Source organism: Theropithecus gelada, chromosome 14 (genome assembly GCF_003255815.1).
Source record: "Theropithecus gelada isolate Dixy chromosome 14, Tgel_1.0, whole genome shotgun sequence".
Taxonomy (NCBI): Eukaryota; Metazoa; Chordata; class Mammalia; order Primates; family Cercopithecidae; genus Theropithecus; species Theropithecus gelada.
The window spans coordinates 51,413,996-51,439,999 of NC_037682.1; the positions used below are offsets into that span (position 1 = coordinate 51,413,996).

The 26,004-nt window shown below is 40.5% G+C and overlaps 1 protein-coding gene across 2 annotated transcripts in view; it reads right to left on the reverse strand.

Moving 5' to 3' along the window:
* Positions 1-26,004, reverse strand: part of SPON1 (spondin 1) — a 307,051-nt gene that overhangs the window by 208,607 nt on the left and 72,440 nt on the right. For both annotated transcript variants that reach the window (XM_025357568.1, XM_025357569.1), the window contains exon 3: positions 13,344-13,477. In XM_025357568.1, the coding sequence (XP_025213353.1) occupies positions 13,344-13,477 (134 nt within the window). The remainder of the gene's footprint in view (positions 1-13,343; positions 13,478-26,004) is intronic.

Sequence of the window (26,004 nt, forward strand, 5' to 3'; positions counted from 1 at the left end):
TGTGTTTAATTTTATACTTTGAGACCAATTTGCACACTGTGAGCCTGCACAAAGCCAGCTGCCTGGCCGCAGAAGCATGGTAGATATGTAAGAGCGGGAGATCCTGGCTGCTGTTCCAAGGGCTCTGATTGCTCTTGCTGGTTTCCTGATTCCAGAGCCACAAGACAAGACTCAGCCTGTGGCTTTCATCTGGGGTTGTGGCCCAGTCACCCCCATCATTCCCTATTCCTTGATTTTTGATTTTCTTCTGCACTTTGGAAGGCTTTTCTATGGATCTGGGACTGTTGTTCAGAGTCTGGGTGTAATTACCACAAAACACCCTCTGACTTTAAGAGGAAAGAAAAAAGAAAAGAAAACTAGACTTTGGACCATGTAGGAGATGATGGCTAACTAGTTCTGCACCCAAAACTGCAATTAGAGCAATTCTGATGTCATTGTTAATCATGCCGATTTACGTTTTGAAAGGAAACCAAATGATGAATATAATGATTATTTCTGTTTCTGCTTCCCCCTCTTTCTCTTTAAGAGCTGGCAATAGCGCTAAAGTCAAATTAAACATCTGCTTGAAAAATAAGCTGGAGTGCTGATGACAGCTGCTCTGGACTTACAAATGCACCACAGCTGTCAAACTCTAAATTAACAATGATTTTCATTTATGAATAGCATAGAACTAAGACATAAAGGAGCTTTTTCTCCTCTGTTTTCCTGGCTTCCAGGGACTGTTAAATGTGAACTGTTAGGGAAATGCCCAAGGAAAAATATAGCTGAAATCAGCCCACAATAATTAATTATGGAGGGAGTGTGGTACATTCTTTCTTCTTATGTAATCTTATTGTTCACTGACTTTAGGTTGGGTATTCTTTGTTGTGAGCAGGCTTGCAGGAAGGTAAATAATTCAGGCACACTTATTTGATTAGTAATCGGGAATGAACAGTGGTAGAGTAGGAGAGCATCTATAGAGGAATGCCATCTTCCACAGCACTGAGGACCTTCAGGCAGCTTCCACCCTCGCTTCTTCCAGATGAAGGAACAAATTCCCCAGTATATGACTTTGTTGCACTGTGGTCACACACTGAGTGTCCAAAGATCTAATCAATCTATTTTTGGGACAGGCTGTTTCATACTTTGTGACCCTGAAAGACAAAGTAGGTGTAGAACCACTTCTTTGTCCTTTTCTACTCTTGTTCAGAGTCATTACGGTCCTTCCTATGGATGGTGTGGGACTCAGGTGTAAGGCAACATGCCAATTGTGTGTATCTCCTGGTTAAAAAAAATATGGACTGAAGTCAATGTAGGAATAATACCATGATACTTTTTCACTGTTGCCCAAAGTTCTCATTTTTATCCTTTGATCATCTCATGTTAAAAATGTTCATAGGGATAAACAGATTGTGGTATATCTATACAATGGGTATTATTCAGCTATATAAAGGAATAAAGTATAGTGATACAAGTTACAATATGCATGAACCTCAAAAGCATTATTCTAGGTGAAAAAAACTAGACACAAAAGGTCACACATTGTATGCTTCCATTTATATGAAATATCAAGAATAGTTAAGTCCATAGAGCCAGAATATAGATTGGTGATTGCCAGGGGCTGGGGCAGGGAGAGGAGAATGGGGAGAAACTGCTCAATGAATAAGGGGTTTTACTTTGAAGTGATGGAAATGTTTTAGAACTAGGTAGAGATGGTGGTTGCACATTATAAATGTACCAGATGTCACTGAATTGATCACTTTAAAATGGTTGATTTTATGTTATGTGAATTTAACCTCAATTATAAAAAAGTTCACAGGGTTGAAACATTCCGTTTTGATCCTAACTTGACCAGGGCAGGGAATATATTGGCAACTCCCACTCCATCAGTGGAAGAGAATTGGAACTAGTCTTACTGCCATAGACCTGGTGCTAGTGCACAAATAGGGTAGGCCATATGTTCTTGCATGCCCACCAAGTTGTAGTCACTCCCAGGATCCCCACAATGTTGGTGCAGTCTGTCAGTGCTTTAGTCTTCCCACCAAGCTTCAGTTTACTGCTGTGCCTAGAGATCTGTCTAGGGCCTGTTCCTCGGCAGCCTGTACTTCCTATTTAATTCTTGCCAGTTTTCTCCTCTGGGAGCTGGATCCTGCACCTGGGATCTCAGCTGTTGAATGAAACTCTGCTGCCATTGGACTGATCCCCTGGAGCCATGCTCCCGCTGGCATCCCAGGAACCTCTGACATCTGGATTCCACCTGTTGGATGGCAGATTCTGGGGCAACTGAGTCTTCCTAACCAGGCACGTTTCCATTTAGCCATGGCGTTGGTCTTTCCAACTGCTCTCGCAAGAATCTGCTACTTTAGCTGGTTCAGGAGTTTCCCAGTCCCTTTTCTGTTGACTCCTTGATTCCTCCCTGGTCAGGGTTGCTGAGGTCCTAGGCTGCCTGACGTGAAGCCACCCTGACTTACCACAAAGGAGACTGTAGTTCCTCTTGCTACCTAATGCCAGAAAAATTGTGGGGTAAGCTTTACCCCAGCCACATCAGATCCTCCTAACCCTGCCATTTTCCGCTAAATCACACACAGAGTCATTGCATGTGGTTTTCTGTTACTTTGAAGATAAAAGGAGTTAGTGAGCCCTATGACATTACAAAGTGTTATGAATGCTAGCTAATTGCTTCTTAATACTCATCCTCTCTTCCCACTAACAAGTCTTTCTCTTGCCAGTTTCCCTGGGCTTGTTTTCCATTTTCTAAGTGACATTAGTTTCCTCACTTGGGGAACAATATCTCACCCCACAGGTAGTCCTCCAACCCCTGGTTATAAGAAGGGCTCTGTCCTACTCCTCACAGACCTACTGAGGCAGAAGGTGGGCAGGAGCGGCGGGGAGGGGAGTCAAGCTGAGTCAGTGTAGCTTAGTGGTGATCAGGGCTTTGGAGTCAGGCAGAAGTGAGTTGAAGTCCCAGACCCCATTACTTTACTGCTTTACTGGCCCAAGTATCAACTTTCTAAATGTCAGCTTTCTTATGAACAAAATGGGAATGATATAGTGAAAATTCTATAGGGCTTTTATGAGAATTATGTAAGACATAGATAAGATCTGCATTGCATTTAGCATAGTGCTTAGCAATAAATATAAGCTACTTATACTGTTATTTGATTAATCAACGTGTTGGGCACTGTCTCAGTCTGTTCAGGCTGTGATAACAAAATACAGTATCATCAACTGACTAGCTTATAAACAACAGAATGTATTTCTCACAGTCTTGGGGGCTGGAAAGTCTAAGATCAAGGTGCCAGCATATTCGGTGCCCTGTAAAGACCCTCTTCATGGTTTAAAGACGGCCATCTCCTCCTGTCCTCACATAGTGAATGACAGAGTTTCAGAGAAAGCAAGCCTTGTCTTTTTTTTTTTTTTTTTTTTTTTTTTTTTTGAGACAGGGTCTCACTATGTCTCCCAGATTAGAGTGCAGTGGTGCCATCTCAGCTCATTGAAGCCTCAATCTCCTGGGCTCCAGCAATCCTCCACCTTAGCTTTCTGAGTAGCTGGGACTATAGGCTCTCACCAGCACACCAGGCTAATTTTGTTTATTTTTTGTAGAGACAAGGTCTCACTATGTTTCCCAGGCTGCTCTCGAAGTCCTGGACTTAAACGATCCTCCCACCTTGGCTTCTCAAAGTGTTGGGACTACAGGCATGAGCCTCCACATCTGTCCCTGTACGTCTTTTTATAAGGGCACTAATCCCATTTTTGAGGGCTTCATCCTCTTGATCTAATTATAGCCCAAAAGTCCCATCTCCTAATACCATCACAATGGGGATTAAACATCAACATACAGATTTTGGGGTGGACACAAAACATTCAGACCATAATAGGCAACTCTACACACATCTTCACATCCTCTCAGCACAACTCTGACTCCAACCACTGCTGTAGTGACCAACTATGTACAGACCTTGACCATCTCTGCCCCACTGCAATGGGAGGATGCACATCTTGCCTGCATGGTGTACCACTTGATTCCTGTTCCAGAGCTTCTCTGATGCTGCAGCAAGTGTTCAGAATCTTAAGAATACTCACATATATGCATCTCAGAAGTGGAGGGGAGCTAATGCTTGTGGGGCCACCTTTAATTAATGAAGGATGGAGACCACTGGATAGTGGCTTCCCCAGTTTGCCCTGGGTGCACTGTTCTGAGACACATGTCATAAGCCTTCTCCAATGGCCACAAGTGGGATCAAACACCAGTGGCCTGCAGTGGTGGCCAAGTCAGTAAAACTTGACCAAATCACCATCCCTACCCTTCACTCTTGCTCCCTGGGATCACTTCCCACATAAAGTACCTGCTTGTAAACTTTGGTCTCAGCTGGGCTTTTAGAAGAATCTAGGACAGGAATCAGTAATTATTGAGTTCCTGATGCTGGAGTGTACATTAGAACAGAAACCAGTAAACTTTTTCTATAAAGGGCCAGATGAATATTTTAGGCTTTGCAGGCCATATGGTCTCCATTGCAACTTTTAAGTTCTGCTGCTATAGCTTGAAAGAGCTCTAAACAATACATAAATGAATTAACGTGACTGTGTTCCAATAAAACGTTAGTTACAAAAACAGGCAGTGGACCAGTTTTGGCCCATGGGCTGTGATTTTCTGACCTACATTACAACCACAAAGAAGAGTGAAATTGATCCATGCCTTCATGAAACTCAGAGTCCTGTGTGGGGAAGAGTTCCTACAAATAAGGCTGTAAAGGTGGCTAGAAACATCATATAGAGTTGGACACCATGCTAAGGAATACTGACTTTATTCTTTGGTGGTAAGAAACATTGAATGAATTCTCGTATCTTGTAGCAGCTGCAACTGGCAATAGGTTATTTCACTAGCAAGAAATGAATTGCTTCTTTTTAACATTTACATGAAACCCAATCCTGCCAGAGGGTTGCCTAAGCACCCTGAGTGGTGCTTCCATTACTGAATTTCCCACCCTGGATTGCATCAACAGGGCCGAGGTCCTTTCTCTGATAGACCTGAGGCCAGATATGTTTTGAAATTAAGAATATTTTGAATAATATAGTACATATTCCTTATATCTTGTAATGCCCCCATCAGGGCCTGGGACAGCATCTCACCATCAAACACATTAATATGTATACAAAAAGACCATACGTAACTTTGAAGCAGTTTAGGGCAGGTTTTGGCCCTAAATGAGTTATGAAAAATCTTTTGGATTTTAGAGCTTTCTGGATTTCAGTTTGCAGATGCAGGGCTGTGGACCCAATTTGTATGTTCATGATTTTCCCTAGACTGTGCCAACCTCAAAGGCAGCCTCTGTGTCCTTAGTACGCACATGCAGGAGGTGTTTGGTAAGCGCTACCAAGGGAATGGACAGACAAGAAAGGCTGGGGAGGATTCAGAGTTCAGAAAGAGATGGAGAGGAAGGCTGGTTAGGGACCTGGTGAAGGTCATAGGTACCCTTATGTGCTCTGATCAGGATTTGAACTTTATCTGGAAGTGCTGGGGAGCCCTGTTCAAGTGTTAGGTAAGTGGTGTGACTCAGCTGGGCCCGAGGACAGCAAGTCTTATATCAGCGTGAGGAGGATCAGAGGGTAAGAAACTGGAGTGATCACTTAGGAGGTTTCTACAAGAGTAAGGCAAGAAGTGTCTATGAATTAGGCAACGAATGTAGAGCAAGCGATAAAAAAGAGCCAAGATCTGGCTCTAATGATGCTGGAGGGAGAGAAGAGTCAGAGTCCAGCCTGACCCTGCAGCAGCAGGCCGAGATGGCAGAGTACAGTATGAAGATCGCAGACTTGGGAGCGTTCCAACCCTAACTCTGTCACTTACTCTGGGACCTTGGGCACATTACTGAACCTCTCTGTGCCTCAGCTTCCTCCTTCATATCTACTTCATAGGATTGCTATGAGGATGAAAGAAGTATTTGTAGTGCACCCAGAACAGTGCCTGGCTCTTGGCTCTTACGACTGCCTTTAACCAACCACTGTTTCCTAAGAGTGAATTTCCTGATGATTCACCAGATGAATGTGTTCTCAGGAGAAGGATGATCTACATCTCAGACCCTTCCAGGAAGGGACAAGTAAGTGTTAGAAATCCACCCAAAGGTAACAAATTCATGGAAACAGAGGATCACGTCACGAGATAAAACTTTTGTGAGACTCAAGGATACAGAACTCCCTTCTGGTGAGGTCTGTAAACATTTATTCTACTCATGGGGGCTTTTTCTTTTAATCAATTGCTACTTGCCTGTGACGGTTTGCAGCGTTCTTGCAGCATTGTAACATGCCAGGGAAACTTTAAGTGCTGGGTCACTTTGTAGGGAGAAGGCTATAAGGAGGGCTGCCTGGAAAGTCTGTAATTTAGAAATGTACAAAGCTTTGCATCCAAATGGAAAATGGAAATGGTGTCAGGTTTGTGCCAAAAGGAAAGTCATAATTGCTATGTATTTTCCTTCCCAGCACTCCTGGGCAAAGGAACACAACCAGCCACGTGGGCTTCAGAGCTGTCATCTACAGACATTCATCAGTCTGTGCAGCTTATCTACTAGGCTGCCTTCTCCCAGGAATATTACTCAAATACAACACAAATGCTCCTTTTGACAAGTGAGGGCTCTGCAGCACAGTTGGTACCCCCTTTTTATCTGTCCTGAACTTTGCTGCCAGATTTAAGCATCCTCACTAACCTGTTTGTTTGTTTTGAGATGGAGTTTCGTGCTTGTTGCCCAGGCTGGAGTGCAATGGCATGATCTCCGCTCATTGCAACCTCCACCTCCTGGGTTCAAGCGTTTCCTCCTGCCTCAGCCTTCCAAGTGGCTGGGATCACAGGCATGCACCACCATGCCTGGCTAATTTTGTACTTGTAGTAGAGAGAGGGTTTCACCATGTTGGCCAGGCTGGTCTTGAACTCCTGACCTCGGGCGATCTGCCTGCCTCAGCCTCCCAAAATGCTGGGATTACAGGCATGAACACCACACCCGGCCCATCGTTACTAACTTTTTAATGAACATTCCTCCCAGTGTGTCAGTCCACTGTTTAACAACTACTAATGGCTCCCTCAACTCTGCTAGAATCAAGTTCAATCTCTTCCTGTTGGTATTGGAGGGACTCTTTGATTTGGCAATGAATTTTGGCCCCCAAAGGCTTTTTAATCTTGAAAAGTTTGTCTGTTGTCTTCTAGGGCTGCCATGTTTGCTTTCACTTCAGTTTTCACTTTATCCACCCCTTTTACGTGGAATAACCTCTTCCCTTCTGTCCTTTTATCCAAACCCTAACACTGTCTTCAAGATGTAACTGCTAACCTTTCCAAGAGGCTCTGATTTTTCCATTCCTCATTCATCTCCTTTCTGAACTCTTACCATGTTTAATTTGTCCCCCATTAATGTCTGTCTTGGGTTTGCTAGCTTTTGCATAAATATTTTAATTTATATCACAACTAGACTGAAAGCGTTTTGAAAGTCAGGATCATTGTTTATACCCTGAATCTTCCTCAATGCCTGCTATACTCTGGGTGCATGGTAGGTGCACATGGCATACTGGTTGGTTGGTTTCCCGAATAGCACCTTCAACCTGATAAAGAAGGGAAGTTTCTCAGCTAAATAAAGGGTCTTCCTCAACTTGATTAAAGGCACTGATTCGAAACCTGTAATACTGAATATTACAATTAAAAGTAAAATAGTGTTTCCATTAAAATCTGGAATAAGCATGAATACTACTATGTAATACTGTACTAGAGGTGCTAGATAATAAACTAAAATATAAGAAAGAAACAAAAGGTATATGTATATATGTGTGTATATGTATATATATTCATTATTTTAAGATATGATCATTTACATCAACAATCCCAAAAGAATGAAAGAATAAGCCATTAGAACTACCAAGACAGTGCAGCAGTATCCAAATTCAAACTTAAGGTACAAAAATCGATAGCTTTTCTAAACACAAGGGATCAATGATTAGAAAGCACAAGACAAAGATCCCATTCACAAAAGAAATAAAACTATAAATTACCTATGTGAGGAAAAAGCCTCTCAAGAATATGCAATCTAAATGAAGGAAAATTACAAAATTTTAAGAAGGATACAAAAGACCAAAATAAATATGGAACATTCCATGTTTTTGACTGTGAATGCATCTTATGTATTCTGGGAAACTATTATTTCAGTGCAAAGCCATTCAAAATCCCAAAACGATTTTTTATCAAACACAACAAACTTATTCTATGATTTGTCAGGAATTAGAAATCTGCTTGGATGACCAGGAACAGTTTGAATGAGAAGATTAACGAGCGATGACTTGCCATCAAAATATAACCATTTCAAACCATTTTATGCTATAAAATGGTGTGGGTTTCATGGAAGAATACATAAATAGATCAACAGAACAGACCAGACCTGTATAAAAATTTTGCATTTAATGAAGTAGCATCTCAGCCCACCAAGGAAAGAATAAACTATTTGATAAATGGATGGGGGACAACTACCCATCTGGGGAAAAATAGGTAGATTTCAATTTACCATCTGTGGTGGGTATCTTTGATTTGTTCCTCTAGATACCTGCTCTACTCTTCTGCCCCCTAGTTAAAGACTGAGAATACTCCGTAAAGATTATATATATGGGCTCTATGTTCCTGTAGTTGGAGCCACACCAAAGGGAGAGCCCACAAGGAATTAGAGAAAGGAGTAGGGTTGGGGTACCTGAGGCTAGTTGCTTCCCTTAACCAAAGGTCTTAGCTCCTGTAAAGGGGTGGTCCTCTCTACCCCATCCTCTCTGCCTTTTCCTTTTGCTTCTTCAGGCCTGGATTGTATAGCCCTCCTTCACCGTTATTTTGCCCCCACCAGACCCTTATTGAACTTTCCTCTGGCACCTCATTTTGAGCATGCCATCTATTTTCTGTGGTGGCTTATTAATATCATATCATTCACAACATTAAATTCCAGGAAGATTAAAGACCTACACTTACTTAAAATCTATAAAATATGGGAATATATTTATAGCCTTAGGCATAGGAAAATTATTTTTGAACAAGACAACATCAAAATTCATAAAGGAAAGGATGGATACATTTGATTACTTAAAATTTCAAACTTTTGACTAATTAGACACCCATAAGCAAAGTTAAAAGAAAGGTGGAGAGAAATAGTTGAAATTTACAACTAAGTGTCATTATCTGTACTACCTAAAGATCAATTTTAAACATAAATATATTCTAAATAAATCAAATTATTTTATATGTATTTGATTTTATATATTTAATGTACTTAAATATTTATATATTTATTTAAATATTTTATATATAAAAACATTTTATAAGCTATATTTTAAATATAATATTTGTATATATTAAAACAAAATTATATATATAATTCAATTTTTATTATTATTATTTTTTAGATGGAGTCTCACTCTGTCCCCCAGACTGAATGGCAGTGTCAGGATATCAGCTCACTGCAACCTCCGTCTGTCTCCTGGGTTCAAGTGATTCTCCTGCCTCGGCCTCCTGAGTAGCTGGGATTACAGGTGCCTGCCACCATACCTGGCTAATTTTTGTATTTTTAGAAGAAATGGGGTTTCACCATGTTGGTTAGGCTGGTCTCGAACTCCTGACCTTAGGTGATCTGCCCACCTCGGCCTCCCAAAGTGCTGGGATTACAGGTAAGAGCCACCATGCCTGGCCATATAAATCAATTTTTAAAAGACAGATTATTAAAAAATGGACAAGAAGATGAATGGGCCATGCACACAATCTTTATGAATCTTAAAGATTGATAATACCAAGTGCCATTGAGCAAGTAGAGATTTAGGCTCTCTTGTTCACTGTCAGGGAGAGTGTTTAAGTTGGCAAGCTTTCTGGAGAAAAATCTGGCAGCATCTAATAAAATTACAAATGTGCATCCCTTATGATCCCATTTCTTGGCATCTACTGTGGATAAAAACTTGGAAATTTGCTCAATAGGCAAGTATCAGGATATTCATCATGGCATTATTTGTCACAGGAAGACACCAGAAACAATCTAAATGTCCATTAACTTTGGAATAATTAACATCCATACCATAGACATGCAACAGTTAAAAAACAAAAGGAGGTAGCTTTGTATGTACTGACCCAGACATATCTCTAATATATCTTATTTAGTGAAAAACCATTCAAGTTCAGGGCATTACGCATAACATGATACCATTTGTTTAAACTCAAATTCCCACAGGAATGAAACTATGTACTTTTATGGTTACCTTCGTAAATGTAAAAGCAGAGATAAGTCTAAAGCATACAAACCAAATTGATTCTATTGTTGCCTTTGTGTAGAAAACTGGAATTGAGAGAGATGCCATGGATTTTATTTATTTATTTGAGATGGAGTTTCACTCTGTCACTTAGGCTGGAGTGCAGTGGCACAATCCCAGCTCACTGCAACTGCCACCTCTCAGATTCAAGTTATTCTCCTGCCTCAGCCTCCTGAGTATCTGGGACTACAGGTGCGCACCACCATGCCCAGCTAATTTTTGCACTTTTAGTAAAGATGGGGTTTTGCCATGTTGGCCAGGCTGGTCTCGAACTCCTTACCTCAAGTGATCTGTTTGCATCAGCCTCCCAAAGTGCTGGGATTACAGGCATGAGCCACTGAGCCCAGCTAAGATGCCATGGATTTTTAACTTTTTCTTTATTCTGTATTTTTCCGTATTTCACTACTTTTTGTATTGTTTGAAATTTTACAATGTGAATGCATTTATGTCTTACCCATACAATTACTATTTCTTTAATAAATAGTTGTAGCTTATATAGGACTCCTTCAGAGAAAAAATAAATAAAAGAAAGGCAGAACATGGAGTTTAATGTTAAATGGATTCATGACTTTAAAAAACTTGCCTAATTTCCCCAGGGCCTGTCTCCTCCTCTGTAAAATGGGAGTAGTTTTCTGTGAAGATCAAATTAGACAAAGCCTGCTAGATGTGCGCTGAGTTCTTGGTACACAGAAAGCATTGGTTGACTTTTTCTCTCTCCCTTATCTGACTTGTAAGAACCTCCAGGGTCAAGAACATACCTCCATTGTGTATATCGTGGATGCCTGGGCTAATAGAAGCTCAGTTGCATTTGTTGGAAGAATGAGTGAATGAACAAGCCATACATGTTGTTAATGGACAAACACATATACACATACATTGATTGTTAATGGGTAAACAATAGATGCCCTTCTGGCTTCCACCAAAAAGATCTAATGCTTCTGGGTTGTAAGAACAATAAATCAAAGAAAACTAGAGATCTGGGCCAGAGGGATAAGAGCTTTTAGAGCAGGAAGACTCTTCACATAGATCTGACATTTTCAACCCATTTTCTTTAGAGCTCCAGGCTCTGTGGAGCCACTGGGCTGTCATGGGTAGTGGGATGGGCACTGAGGGCCAAGCTGGGAACCCAGTCTCTGAGCTAAGAGTGAATATACTAACAGACAATAGCAAGGCTATTTATCCCAATGACCATAATACTCTGACCTCCAGTCTCTGGGCCCCAGCAATCGACACAGAATATCAGGATTTGTCCAAGGAACTGTCAACTGCTCTATTTTTTGCCCTCACCACCTCCCCCACTTTCAACTCAGAACTAACCAGAGAAAGCCAAATATGCCCTCCAAACCAATCACATAAGATGCTCCACTTGTAGTTAGCCTGCCTCCAGCTTCCTCATGCCAAGGAACCTCCAATCAGTCTTCTCTTGTTTTCACTAGAAGGCTTTCCCAGTCCTCTGCCTGCCTTTGAGACTCTGCCAAATGCTAGTAATGGCAGCTGACTCCCTTGTTATACAACAGGCTCTGAACACACAGTCTCTGTTCTCATTTCAGGGGTCTTTGTTCGTTTCCACAAGGCCATCTCCTACATTTTAACTAGATACTATAGACATGTTATATATTGACATTTATAGACACGATTTCATGTTTTAAAATTCTACTGATTTTTTCTTAATGACCAGTGTAGATTCATTCCAAGAGCCAAACTGCTCAAGGAAACTGAGGAAGGATGCTCAGCTTGCATTAAACTATGAAAGAAACAAATAATGTCCAGACAGATGGCAGCAAAGGGAGGCCAGATGACGACAGGGCTGAGTCTGGACAATGGACAGATGCTTCAGAGACTCTGTGGGGTTTTTCCCATAAGCCAAGCACAGTGGAAGTCTAGGAACTACAGGGACTGCAATGCCTAGGTGGGCTTTCTTATCACCATCTCCTCAGGGGTGGGCTGGAGTTAACCACAGTTGTAAGTGTGTCAAAATGACTATATTTGACAAATGAACCAAATACATAAATAAGACCTTCGAGGATTTAAAAAAGAGACTGTTGGGAAGGTCTCAGTGCCTACTTCCATTAAAAAAAACAGTGACTTCTTGGATGCTAGGACTGGAACCATGTCCATCTATCCATGACTAATTTGCTGGTAAGAAATCCTAACATTCTAAGCATCATTCTCTATAGGACTTCAAACCTATTTAAAATAAATTATGGCTGTGTTTCACCAAACTGTGAATGTTAATAGATGTCACCATAAAAAAGGAGCTTTACAATCAAGTAAGTTTGGAAAATACTGGGTGAAACCAAATTAAGCAGATTTTTATTTTTTGCAAGGACTTTGCAAAACCTTCATTATGCTAGTGTTGTGAATCTGTAAGAAGCGTATTTAGTACATAGCATTTTGCAAACATTTGACCACGGAAATTGTTTTCCTGCCCATCTATTTCCATTTCCCAAACCATCATTTTGTGGCACGTAAGTTTGGAGATAATAGGTTGAGACAACACTACCTTTCAGAGGAAAACTGTTTTGGCTGGTTAATACCTTTTATCACCTATTATAATTCACTGAAAGGAGGGTCAAGAGGCAAGATAGGAAGTGGCACCAGAGGGCCATTTTGATGGGCAAGGAAGAAGGTAGCATCATAAAGCAGAGCTCAGGGCTAATGGAGGTCACATGTGGGTCTCAGGGCAGCCGAAGCATAGTTTAAGGATTCTAGGTGCTGTATGCTCTGAGAAAAGAAAAAGTGCTAAATTCCAGGTGGAAAAAGTCAAAAGATTATCTTCACCTGGTTTGTAATTTTTCTTAACCAGCCCTAATATAATTATCTCTAGTAGGACAGGGTGGCCAGGAGAATCATCCTTATTTGATGAACATAGATTCCAGCATATGAATCTTTATGGAGCCAATGATAGTCTATGGTGCTATTGAGAATTCAGATAAGGGAGGGCAGAGGGATGATGCAACTTTCTGATCCTCAGTAACGAACTTTTTTTTTTTTTTTTTTTCCCCCCTGCAATCACATCACAAAGTCTTTGATAAACTGCAGGGAAGGATTCCATGGTTACTTACTTCAGAATCACACAGCCTGTTCCTGCTGGTGGCGCTACCCAAAACACCTGGATCCGCGTCCTCCTCCGTGGAGTGCTTTCAGTGACTGCAACAGGGCAATTGCTCATAAATTGTGTTTCTTCTTCGTCTATGATCTACGGAAAACCAGTGGGAAATAAATACATGCAACATCATTTTGAGAGGGCGCTTAAGCTTCTAAGTTGGTACTTCCTTAATTTTATTTTTAAACTTGTCATTTTGTGTTAGCAACTCTGTATCCCCAGGCACCAGAATAGTGCTTGGCATAAAGTCCCAGTCAATGCTTGTTGAATGAATTAACATTGTATGAGGACATGGATTGGGCACTTCTTTGCTCTCTGGGACCAAATCTTGTGTCAGCACTTTGAGGAATTAACCACTAGGTGATGATCTTGCTTATTTCAATAGAACAACCTGTGTCCCACTTTGGGGAAGGAGGAGGATGGGGAAGGGGTACTCCAAATCAAACACTATATAGCAAAACTTTGTAACTCAGCTACAATTTTGTAACTTAAAATGTTAAAACACCCTTTTAGAGGAAGTATAGCAAAGTATATAAAGTCTCCCAGCTTCATAGCACTTTTTACTAGCGCAGTTCCTACTTCTTTAATCTGTGCATTACATTTACTAATCAGTATTCTCCCAAATTAACCATCAAAGTTTCCTATGATGCTACAAACAAGATGGTAGCCTTTCCCATTCCCCAAGGATGTTCCAGCTTTTCTCCTGCCTGTTGCTTCTGGGCCTCCTGTGGTACTTGCCTATCCCTCTTGCAGAACTATAGTATATTAGACCTGAAAGGATCTTTTGGGGGAAAATAATCTAAATCCAATTGGTTTTAAGTGCCAACTCCAATGGATTGGTAGTAGCTGGATCATGAATAGTGTTGATAGCATTAATAGATAATATTAATTGAGTGTTTAATATGTGCTAGGCACTAAGTGCTTTATCTGAATTAATCTTCAAAACACAATCTTATTAAATTATTATATCTATATTGTATTTATTTTACTTTAAAAAATTCCTTTTTAGGACAACAGACAAAAGGAATGAAGTCACTCAAACTCCATAGCTTATCATGTAATTTTATCACTGGACAAAGCAAAGACCATTTTCTATTACTTTTTATCTTTATACTCTTTACCCTACTTTTTTTCCTCTACTTAGCACTCACTCCTAAGTATTTAATGTGTGTTGTTCTCAGTGTGTATTATTTAGAATTGTTTTGTGTTTTAATGGTTCTTTCATTCAACTTTATGCTTTTTTGAGCTATGTCAGTGTTACTACATGTAAATGTAATTTGTTTATGACTGTTGCCTAGTATTCCATTGTATGCATTGATCACATTTTACATAACCATTCTTCCAGTGAGAGGCACTTAGCTGACTTCTAGTTCCTTGTCGCCACAAATATTGATGTCATGAAGAATCTCATGCTGCTGTACTTGTGATCAGTTTCTCAGCAAGATTGACAATGTAGTAGGATTGCTAAGTTGTGGGTATAGTCATATTAATTTCACTAAGTACTGCAGAATAGCTATACCTTTTATTCTATCAGCTATGTACTAATGTTCCTAATTTCCCCCATATCCTCACCAGTACTTGTTATTACCGGACTTTCTAATTGTTTCCAATCTGATGCTTATAATGTAGTATCTTAATATTAGCACACTTGATCATCTTCACAAATTTATCAGGTCTGCCTTTCTGCAAATTGTCTACTCAAAATATTTGCCAGTGGATTTTATTGTCTTTTTCTTGCTGTTTTGGGGATTTTCTAGATATGAATACCTCATCATTTACACATATCTCTTCCTTTCTGGCATCCAGAGGTTACTGTTACCTTTGGAATTCCTCATTTAACAAAAATAACTTTCATCTAGTCAAATTCATCAACTTATCTCCTATGGCTAGCACTTTTATGATCTTGCCTAAAGAAACTGAGATCACATAGGTATTCTTCAATATTTTCTTTCATTAGCTTTATACTTTTCCCTTTCACATTTAGGTCTTCCATCCATTTGGAGTTTATTTATTTATTTATTTTAATATGATAGAGTAGGGATCTAACTTCATTTTTTAAAAAAACATTAATAAATTTTATTTTCTTAGAGCAGTTTTAGGTTCACAGCAAAATGGAGTGGAAAGTACAGGGTTATCTCACATATTCCCTGTCCCTTCACCCCTACACACACACACACACACACACACACACACAGACACACACACACTCTTCCTCACTATCAACATCCTATATCAGAATGATACATTTGTTACAATCAATGAGCCTATTTTAACATATCATTATCCCTCAAAATCCACAATTTACATTATGCTGCTCTCCTGGTATTGTACATTTTATGGGTTTTGACAAATGTATAATGAGATGTATCCACCATTGTAGTATCATACAAAATAGTTTCACTGGCCCAGAAATCCTCTGTGCTCTTCTTATTCATCCCTTGTTCTTCCCAACCACTAATCTTTTCTATCTCCACAGTTTTGCCTTTTCCTGAATGTTATAGAATTGGAATCATACAGTATGTATGTAGCTTTTCCAGATTGGCTTCTTTCACTTAGTAATATGCATTTAAGTTTCCTTTCTGTGTTTTCATGACTTAATAGCTCATTTCTTTTTTAGCACTGAATAACATCTGATTGTCTGAAAGTACCACAGTTTATCCACTCACCTACGGAAGGATATCTTGGTTACTTCTGAGTTTTGGCAATTATGAATAAAGCTGCTATAAACATCCATGTGCAAGTTTTTGTGTGGACATAAAATTTTTAGTTCATTTGGGTAAATACCAAGGAGCACAATTGCTGGATCATATGGTAGTAGTATATTTAGACTTAACTGCCAAACTGTCTTCCAAAGTAGCTTTACCATTTTGCATTTCCACCAGCAACAATTAGAGTTCCTGTTGTTCCACATCCTCCACAGGATTTTGTGTTGTCACTGAGTTGGATTTTGGCCATTCTAATAGATGTATAGTGGTATCTCATTATTAATTTGTAACACCCTAATGAGGTATGATGTTGAACATATTTTTATGTGCTTACTTGCTGTCTGTATATTTTTTTCGGTGAGGTTTCTGTTTGGGTCTTTTACCATTTTTTATTTGGGTTGTTCAATTTCTTAATGTTGAGGTTTTGTTTTGTTTTGTTTTGTTTTTGAGATGAAGTCTCATTCTATTGTCCAGGCTGGAGTGCAGTGGCACCATCTCAGCTCACTACAACCTCTACCTCCCAGGTTCAAGCAATTCTCCTGCCTCAGCCTTTCAAGTAGCTGGGATTACAGGTGCCCGCCACCATGTCTAATTTTTTTGTATTTTTAGTAGAGATGGGGTTTCACCATGTTGGCCAGGCTGGTTTTGAACTCCTGACCTCAAGTGGTCCACCCACCCTGGCCTCCCAAAGTGCTAGGATTAAAGGCGTGAGCTGCCACACCCAGCCGTTATTTTTTATTTTATTTTTTGAGACAGAGTCTCACTCTGTCGCCCAGGCTAGAGTGCAGTGGCACAATCTCAGCTCACTGCAACCCCTACCTCCCGGGTTCAAGTGATTCTCCTGCCTCAGCCTCCCAAGTAGCTGGGATTACAGGCGTGTGCCACTACACCCGGCTAATTTTTGTATTTTTAGTAGAGACAGGGTTTCACCATGTTGGCCAGGATGGTCTTGAACTCCTGACCTCAACTGATCTGCCTGCCTTGGCCTCCCAAAGTGCTGGAATTACAGGCATGAGCCACTACACCTGGCCCTTAATGTTGAGTTTTAAGAGGTTTTTTGCATATTTTGGATAGCAGTTCTTTATCAGACTTGTGTTTTGCAAATACTTTCTGCAAATCTGTGGCTTGTCTTCTCAGTCTCTTGACAGTGTCTTTCACAGAGCAAAAGTTTTAAATTTTAATGAAGTCTAACTTATCAATTATTTCTTTCATGGATAATGCTTTTGGTGTTGTACTTAAAAAATCACTGCCATATCCAATGTCATCCAGGTTTTATTCTGTGTTGTCTTCTAGGAGTTTTACAGTTCTGCATTTTACATTTAGGTCTGTAATCCATTTTGAGTTAATTTTTGTGAGGGGTGTAAGGTCTGTGTCTCGATTTTCTTTTTTTTCCTACATGTGGATATGCAGTTGTTTCAGCACCATTTGTTGAAAAGACTATTTTTGCTCTATTATATTACCTTTGCTCCTTTGTCAAAGATCAGTTGACTATATTTGTGTGGGTCTATTTCTGGGCTTTTTATTACATTCCATTGCTGTGTTAGATTTTTTTTTTTTTTTTTTTGCTAATACCACACTGTCTTGGTCCCATCCCTTCTTCCCAACTCTAACAATTATCTCCTTATTCTTCTCCAGATTCAATTTATGCTCCAACTGAATTGTTCTCATTCGTCTTTTAAGCACTTTCAAATCTCTCCCATTAAAAAACTGAGACCTTACTTAACCCTTCATCCTCCTCTAGTTATCGTCTTCTCTCTCTCTCTTCATCACAATCAAATTACTTGAAAAAGGTACCTATACTTACTGTCTTCACTTCACCTCCCACTTATTCCTCAACCCAGTTCTGTATATTTTCAGGCCACATTGCACTACAAAAATAACTCTAGCTAAGCTTCTGCAGTGCTTAATCCAATGGATCCTATATAGTCCTTCTACTCAACTGGCTCTCCTCCCTTGCCTTCTGTGCCATAGCTCCTTCTTGGTGCCCTCCCCTAACTTCCCCCATCCACTCTCTCTACTTTCTTTGGCTGCTCATCTTCCACTACTGGCCTTTAAATTTGAAATTGCTCAAGGCTCAGGCATAAACCCTCTCCTGTTCTGACTTGATTCTTTCTCTGTAGGTGATCTCATCCAACTCATGGCTTTAATTACTACCTCTGTATAGATGATTCATTCGTTTATATTTCTAGTGTTGGCTGCTTCTCTGAGTCCATGTATCTCCAACTTTATCTTTTACTTGCACTTACCTTTGGATATATCAGAAACATCTCAAATCTACCCTGTTAATAACTAACCTAACCATTAACCATCTTCCCTCTAACCTGGTCCTACTCCAATTGTGCAAGTCAGAAACACTGGAGGTCACCCTTGGCTCTTCCTTGCCTTCATCTTCCATATTTAAATGTTGTCCATTTTACCTTCCAAATATCTCCTGAACGTCTACCACCATTCTTATTATTACCCTGGGCTAAGCTACATCATTTGTTCTCTGAACTAATGTAAAATCATTCTAAGTATCTTTATATACTCTCTCGTCTTTCTCCAATTTGTTACCTATACTCCAAGCCACAGTGGCCGTTTAAAAGCACAAATATCATTACAATATAATATCTCTTTCCTCAAAATATTTCAACAGTTTTTCATTGCTTTTAGAATCAAGACTGAAATCCTACACAGAGGCTAGTTCCTGCCTCTAGCCTCACAGTGTGCCATCTCCCTCTTTGCTTCCAGTCTACACTGGTCATGTGTCTTCTCCTGCCAAAGCCTGGTCAATTCCTATTTCCAAAGCCTTTTTAAAAATAGTCATCATTTCATCATCACTTTGCAAGGTAGCTGGTGCATGTAAGTGTGCACTGTAAGAATGAAGTGTAGTAGGTTGGGCATGGTGGCTCACGCCTGTAACACCAGCACTTTGAGGGGCCAAGGCAGGAGGACTGCTTGAGCTTAGGAGTTCAAGATCAGCCTGGGTAACATAGTGAAGTCCCATCTTTATAAAAAAAATAAAAAGTTAGCCAGCTGTGATAGTGCACACTTGTAGTCTCAGGTACTTGGGAGGCTGAGGTAGAAGGACTGCTTAAACTCAGGAAGTTGAGGCTAGAGTGAGCTGTGATTGTGCCAATGCACTCCAGTCTGGGTGACGGAGTGAGGCCCTGTCTTAAAAAAAAACAAAAAAAAACTAAGTGTACTTGCCTCCTCCCTTTGGTTGTGAGGTTCCTGTCTGTATGACTTGGCAACAACATGTGTCTCAGCTCTAATTAGATAATTCCTTGGACTTCATTCTGAATTTGGACTGTTTCCCTAGATGGTTATTAATAGCTTTGATAATAATAATAGTTAGCATTTTTGAGCACTTTCTCTTGATGAAGACCTTTACATATATTATTTCAATTCCCTCGAACACTGAAAAATAAGCATTATTAAATCCACCCCTTAGGAAACTACTGTCATGCAGACAGGTTCAACAACCTGTCTGAAGTCCCAGAATGGCAGAGCTGGGACTTGAGGTCAGCCCTACTTGGCCATAATGTCCGTGCTCTTTCCCCTATGCTACAGTCCCTCCTAATTGTGCCATTTTCTTTATGATAGGCAGGAAATTTCTCTCTAGCCAATCCTAGTCCCATGAAACTACATACACTGGACCAACCCACAACAAAAGACCCCACTCCACTCCAACATACACACAAGTACTTGATAAAAGTGAATAGTACTTTTGCTTCATATTTTCTTAACAGGTTCCTAGACTCCCATCTGCAGCTTTGTTGATGTGAGGGTAGGTTTCCAAATAATGTGATTTTCTTGGACTTGCAGAATAGTGAGTCCAGTGAGGACGCTGTTTGCTCATGGTTGCAGAGAACTTTGGCGGGAATTTTTAATCCTAAGTCTTTAAAATCCTTGGGAAGGTTCTGGGTGACTACACTGGGAAAGCCAAAAGAGTTAAACTCATATTTAGTTAACATTTATTATCTGCCAGGCACTTAGTATGGTCATATCATTGGACCTTTGACAGGAATAGAAGATTTTACAGATGAGGAGCTGGAGCTCAGAGTGATCTGTCTGGATTCAGACCCAGGGCTGTCTGAAATTCATGCTATTTCAGGTGAACTCTGACCAAGGTCCCATGGGGACATAAGACTAAGACCCTTGGCCCAGAACTGAAACAAAAAAGAATGTTCTCCAATCCATAGAAGCTACCTCAGGTAAACACGGATGTTTATCCACAACCTCAGTTGCCAGATGGTAATTAAGCATTGAACAGAAGGAGTTATTTCCCTGGATCCAGAGAATCCTCCAAACATTGTTTGCTTCTCAGAAAATATCAGCTTCTTCTAAAAGCCTTGTGCCTATCAGAACCTGCTCTCAAACCTCCTCGCAATCCCAAATGTCTCCACACTCATTGTCATCTAGAGTGGGTCTCAGGATCCTACCGCGTTAGCTACCAACTAAATGACAGTCATTCATTTCAATCTGTGGTTTCTTTTTACCTAAGACAGAAAGTTAAAACATATTACAATGGAGTGGTTGTGTCTAGTAATAACATTATGGGTGATTTTTATTTCCTTTGTATAATTTTTATGTTTTCTAAATTTTCAACAGTGATGATGTATTACTTTAGATGAAGAGATTATAAATTTTTCTTTTTATAAATGGGATCTTACTGTGTTGCCCAGGCTGGCTGTGAACTCCTGGGCTCAAGTAATCCTCTGGCTTCAGCCTCCTGAGTAGCTTGGATGATAGGCATATGCCACCACACCCAGCTTAATATTTTTAAAGGACCTAATTACAACATTCCAGTGATAACATTTCTATTTTATATATAGGTTTAAATAAACCTTCTTAAGTTTAAAGTCACTTTGGGAGAGATTTGCTGTTAAGGCAGCTGCTTGGCTCCCTGCAAGAGAGGGACAAATCTTAATCTATGACTGGTTCCCATCCAGCCAGGTGAGACCACCCAGATATCCACCAAGTTTAGACAGGTAGACAAGGTTTGATTCCCCAATACTTGTCAGCCTACAGTTAAAGCAACTGGTTGAGTATCTGGTCATGAATATGCCTTTTCAAATATCAGGGGCATTTTAAGCTAATAGAATGATTTTTCTAGGCTTCTAAAACTTTTCAGTGAACACAGTCCTAAATCACATGCCATACCCATTTTGAAATCTATATCAGGACCCATCTTTACTCTGAGGATTCCTACTCGTCCCTCAGCCTATTTATGGGCTTTTCTTTTTCAGATCTGAACACACACCCTTCTTCCCTAAATCTAATCTTGACTCCCCTCCTCAAATCTGATCTGGATTGTCTTCCTTGATATGTCACCTCCTCACACTTTCTGGTCCAACAGACACAAGCCTCAAGAGATGAACCTGAACAACATCAAAGTCCCAGATGAAGTTGCAAGTGTTCTACCATGTGGGTAGGCCATGGCAGTGAGACATCCAGGAGAATACTATTCCAAAGTCCACGTAAGTGGTATCTGGGACATTTGTCTTCAGGAAGCAGAGCCCCAGACACAGAGGTTAGGACTAGTGGTCAGGTCAGGGCTCCAGTTCCCACATGAGAATCAAGGAGAAGTCACAATAGAACAGGAACTTGGAACAGCATCCATAGCAGGAAACTGGTCCCATGAACATGGGCTTGGAGCAGAGTAAGCAGGAGAGGCTAGTCTTAGAAACTGAGCCTTGGGATAAGAAGGGACATCTTCTGTGGGGGATGTGAGATGTGATTAAGGGAACAACTCAGGGGACTCAGTGGTCAATGCTTAGGCACCACGACCAAGGATTCCTATCAGGGATAGTAGTGTGATAATCCCCAATTGAGAACAGCAGCTTCTGGTCTGGGTATGTGGGTACTGGGTGGGCTGGGTCTGAAGAACAGGGCACTGGGACATCCAAATATAAACTGTTGAGTCAGGGAGTATAGGGGACGCTGAAGTTAGGGACCAGGGTGAGGAATGAGGGAAGATATGTGCTATGATACCACCTTGTAAATATTTCTTCTCTAGAGGTATCGTGAACAGTAGCGTGGTAGAGTAAAAAGTAGATGAATGTTTGAGGCAGGTAGATTTGGACTAAATCATGGCTCTGCAACTTTCTAATTAGATGACTTTGACCACACCAAGCTACGTGACTTCTCTAGATCTGTTTTCCCATCTGCAAAATGAGGATGACAATATCCATCTTGCTTGGTGGACAGAAGCAACAGATGAGATAGTATTGATGAAGCAGCCAGCAGCTATTAACAGGCCCTTGGTATGTCATGGTTCCCCTTGTGTGCCGTGCACCCCTCTCCTAACCGGTCGTGGCCCACATCCCCAGAGGGAAGCATTAACACCACAGGCTGGCTAACATGGGAGGAAGACACCCCTAAGAGGGGAAGCAGAAATAAGCTTATAATTACTCCATATAGATATTTGTTCATTGTAGAAAATCAGAAAACACAGGGAGCAAAAAATATGAAACAAACATTCCTGATCATTCCACCACCCCAAGACAGTTATTAATATTTTGGTGTATATCATTTTAGATTATGCATACATACACATACAAAAATGCAATTCTAAAAGACAGGATTAAAGTATACTTCTTATGTTGTAACTCGTCTTTTCATTTCACAACATATCATGAACACATTTCTCTTCCATTTAACATACAATCCCAATAAAATTTTTAATGGCAGCATAATAGTTCATCTTATGTTTGATCCACATTTTACCTAACAAACCTCAGTGTGTTGAACATTTCGTTGTTTATAATTTGGGGCTATTATGATCCCATTTAGCTAAATTTGACACCTTAAGTTTTTTCTGGAAGTGAAATTAATGCAGTTTATTATTGCTGAATCTGCCCAGGAAGGGCTTTCTAACTATTTCAGTAAAACCTGAGAGAGAATCCAAAGAAAATAATCTGAGTCATTAAATAACCTCTTAGTAGTTTCCTATGTGTATTTTTTTTCAATCTGAAAGCCATGGAAGGAAAGATAGTTGCTTTTGTCTTTTATGAAAGGGCTTTCAATATAGATTTTTTAAAATTAAGATTTTGCCCTTATTGCTTTAAAAAGTTTATCATAGAAAAGTTAACCAGGATAGAAAAGTAAAGAAAAAAAAAATCCTCCACTGTTTGAATAATTTTGGTTTGTTTCCTTCTAGCCTTCTCTCCATGTATTCTTTAAAATTTGTTAATAGTGGTGCTAATTTTGTTTATATAAACGTGTCTTTTTTTTTTTCCCTGTTTGTCCTAGGACCCTCAATATTTTTCCAGGTTTTTCTGAACTTATCAGAAACATAATTTGAATGGCTGTATTGGCTGCGTTATTCAGTGTACTTTTTGTCAGTGGCCTCTCTTCTAAGCTGTAAAGATTTAGGCTTAAATCCTGTCCCTTTTCCCTAAAAATACCCCCATCTTCCAGCCTAACTTCCACAAGTTACTAGCATCCTTTTAAAAAAATATAATTTCAACTTCAGGGCGTACATGTGCAGGTTTGTTACGAATGATCCCATCAACCAGGTAACAGTACACAAAAGGTAGCTTTTCAGACGTTTCCCCATCAATCTCTCCCCGCTCCAGTAGCCCCTAGTGTCTATTGTTTCCATCTTTATGTCCATATGAATCCAATGTTTTGCTCCCACTTACAAGTGAGAACATGTGGTATTGGTTTTCTCATCCTGAGTTAATTTGCTTCGGATGATGGCCTCCAGCTGCAACCATATTGCTGCAAAGGACAGACTTTATTCTTTTTATAGCTGTGTAGTATTCCATGGTATATATGTACCAAATTTTCTTTATCCAATTCACCACTGACAAATACCTACGTTGATTCCATGTCTTTGAGATTGTGAATAGTACTGTAACGAACATATGAATGCTCATGTCTTTTTTGTAGAACAATTTATTTTCCTTTACATATATACCCAGTAATAGGATTGCTGGATCAAATGGTAGTTCTGTTTTTAGTTCTTGGAGAAATCTCCAAACTGCTTTCCACAGTGGCCAAACTAACTTACATTTCCACCAACAGTGTATAAGTGTTCCCTTTTCTCCGCAGCCTTGCTAGCATCTGTTATTTTTTGTCTTTTTAACAATAGCCATTCTGACTGCTGATAGGTGGTGCCTCATTGTAGTTTTGATTTGCATTTCTGTGAACTAGCATCCTTTTTGCACTAGCAGCTCTTCAAACAGATTCTTACCTTCATCTTATTCATCTTTTAAAATCTCACTTGCTTTATTTTCTCTTCCTGGGAGTGTACCCTGTGCTTCCCAGACTGGAGAAGCACGTGGGATTGTGGGGGAGGTGATGTGGCCATGAACACCATTGGCGGACCCTCTGGCACTGGGCATGTGGCATCCAATCCACAGAAGTTTAGTCCCGAGAACCACCAGATTGCATTTCTCCCCCAAAAGCAGATTAATCCTCCGTGCTATGTGGGTTGTTTCACATATTAGGAGCAAAAACAGCAGGCCAGGCTTGGGAGCAAGCCTGGGCCAAGACGCGTAGGCCCCCTGGGCAGGCTAATAACCTGGCCCCCTTTCAAAACAATATTCTCTAAATATTTGCCCAACATTCATTTGGAGGAGAGGCTGAGAGCTGCGTGGGAGAAGGAAGGCAGGCAGACTGCTGGCTCAGCACTGCTCACTCTATTACCCTGAGCAGTTCAACTGCTGCCCTAAACCTGCATACCTCACCCAGCAACTAAGAGGCCTGGAAGGTCTCTGAGATACCAGCTCTTGTCACTTAAGTGCTCCTGGGGGTTTTCCCCCTACCAGGAGGCAATACAAAGGCCTGGGAGAGTCCAACAGCCTATTTATTACTGGGGTGACTCTGGCAAGTTCCTTAACTTTTCTGGACTGATTCTCCTTATCTGTAAAATGGGAACTGATAATAGCATCTACTTCAATGGGCCAGAAGTGTTTATATGAATTCATATACAAAGTTGTTAGAGAAGCTTCTGGCACAAAACCAACAGAGACAGGAGGCAGCCAAGGGTCCCCAGCAAAACCCCATCTTTAAGCCTAAAACAGCCTGAAGGTTGAAAAACCAGACTACTCTTCCTGGATGAAGCCACCCTTTCCTGATTCTTTCTGAATAATGCCCACCTGAGCACTGGGAGGATGGGGTAGAGCCTCAGGAAGTTCAGTGGGGAGGAGCCTGGCCTCTCCCATTCCAGTATGGTGACCTGGGATTCAATGTGTGAGGCGGGAATCCTGCTAGGAGGACTCTCTCTCACTTTGCTGACAGTTATTTTTCCTTTTTACCCAATCAAGTCTGTTTTCCTCACCATTCTGTGTGTCCACAAGCCTAATCTTTCCTGGTCATGTGACAAGAGCCCGGTTTTAGCTGAACTAAGGAGAAAGTTTATCAACAAAACTATCACTGTGTATATTATAACCACTGTGCATTGATAAATATTATTATTATCATTCTCATGTCCTGCTTGCTCTCAACCATTCTGGTAAAGACCATTTTCTCCACTGCATTACGTTTCCAGCAGCATTTTCAGACTGGTATCCAGGGCACCAGCCCAGCTGGCCTGCACCTAAATCCAGTCTGGCTTGGGAGCCTCAAATACAATGGACAGGCTCCAGTCCAGTAGAGCTGGGCACACACAGTGTGTGTGTGTGTGTGTGTGTGTGTGTGTGTGTGTGTGTGTGTGTGTGTGTGTGTACGGGTCGCTGCCTGAATCATGGTGTAGTCCTCAGTTAAAATAGAAAGCCTTATCTTCCATGTGAGAATTGGAAGATGCTGAGAAAAGTAGACACAGACTTAGAGGAAGTGGTAATTTACCAGGAGTAGGTAATCCTCAATAAGAAAAGAGCTATCTCCTCTAGAAAAACCAGGAAGAGGAGGAGAAATTATCCTTCACACCAGGTGAAATGTGCCTCCTGGAATCCTGAGAGGTAGCACGGGGTAGTGGGGAGAGAA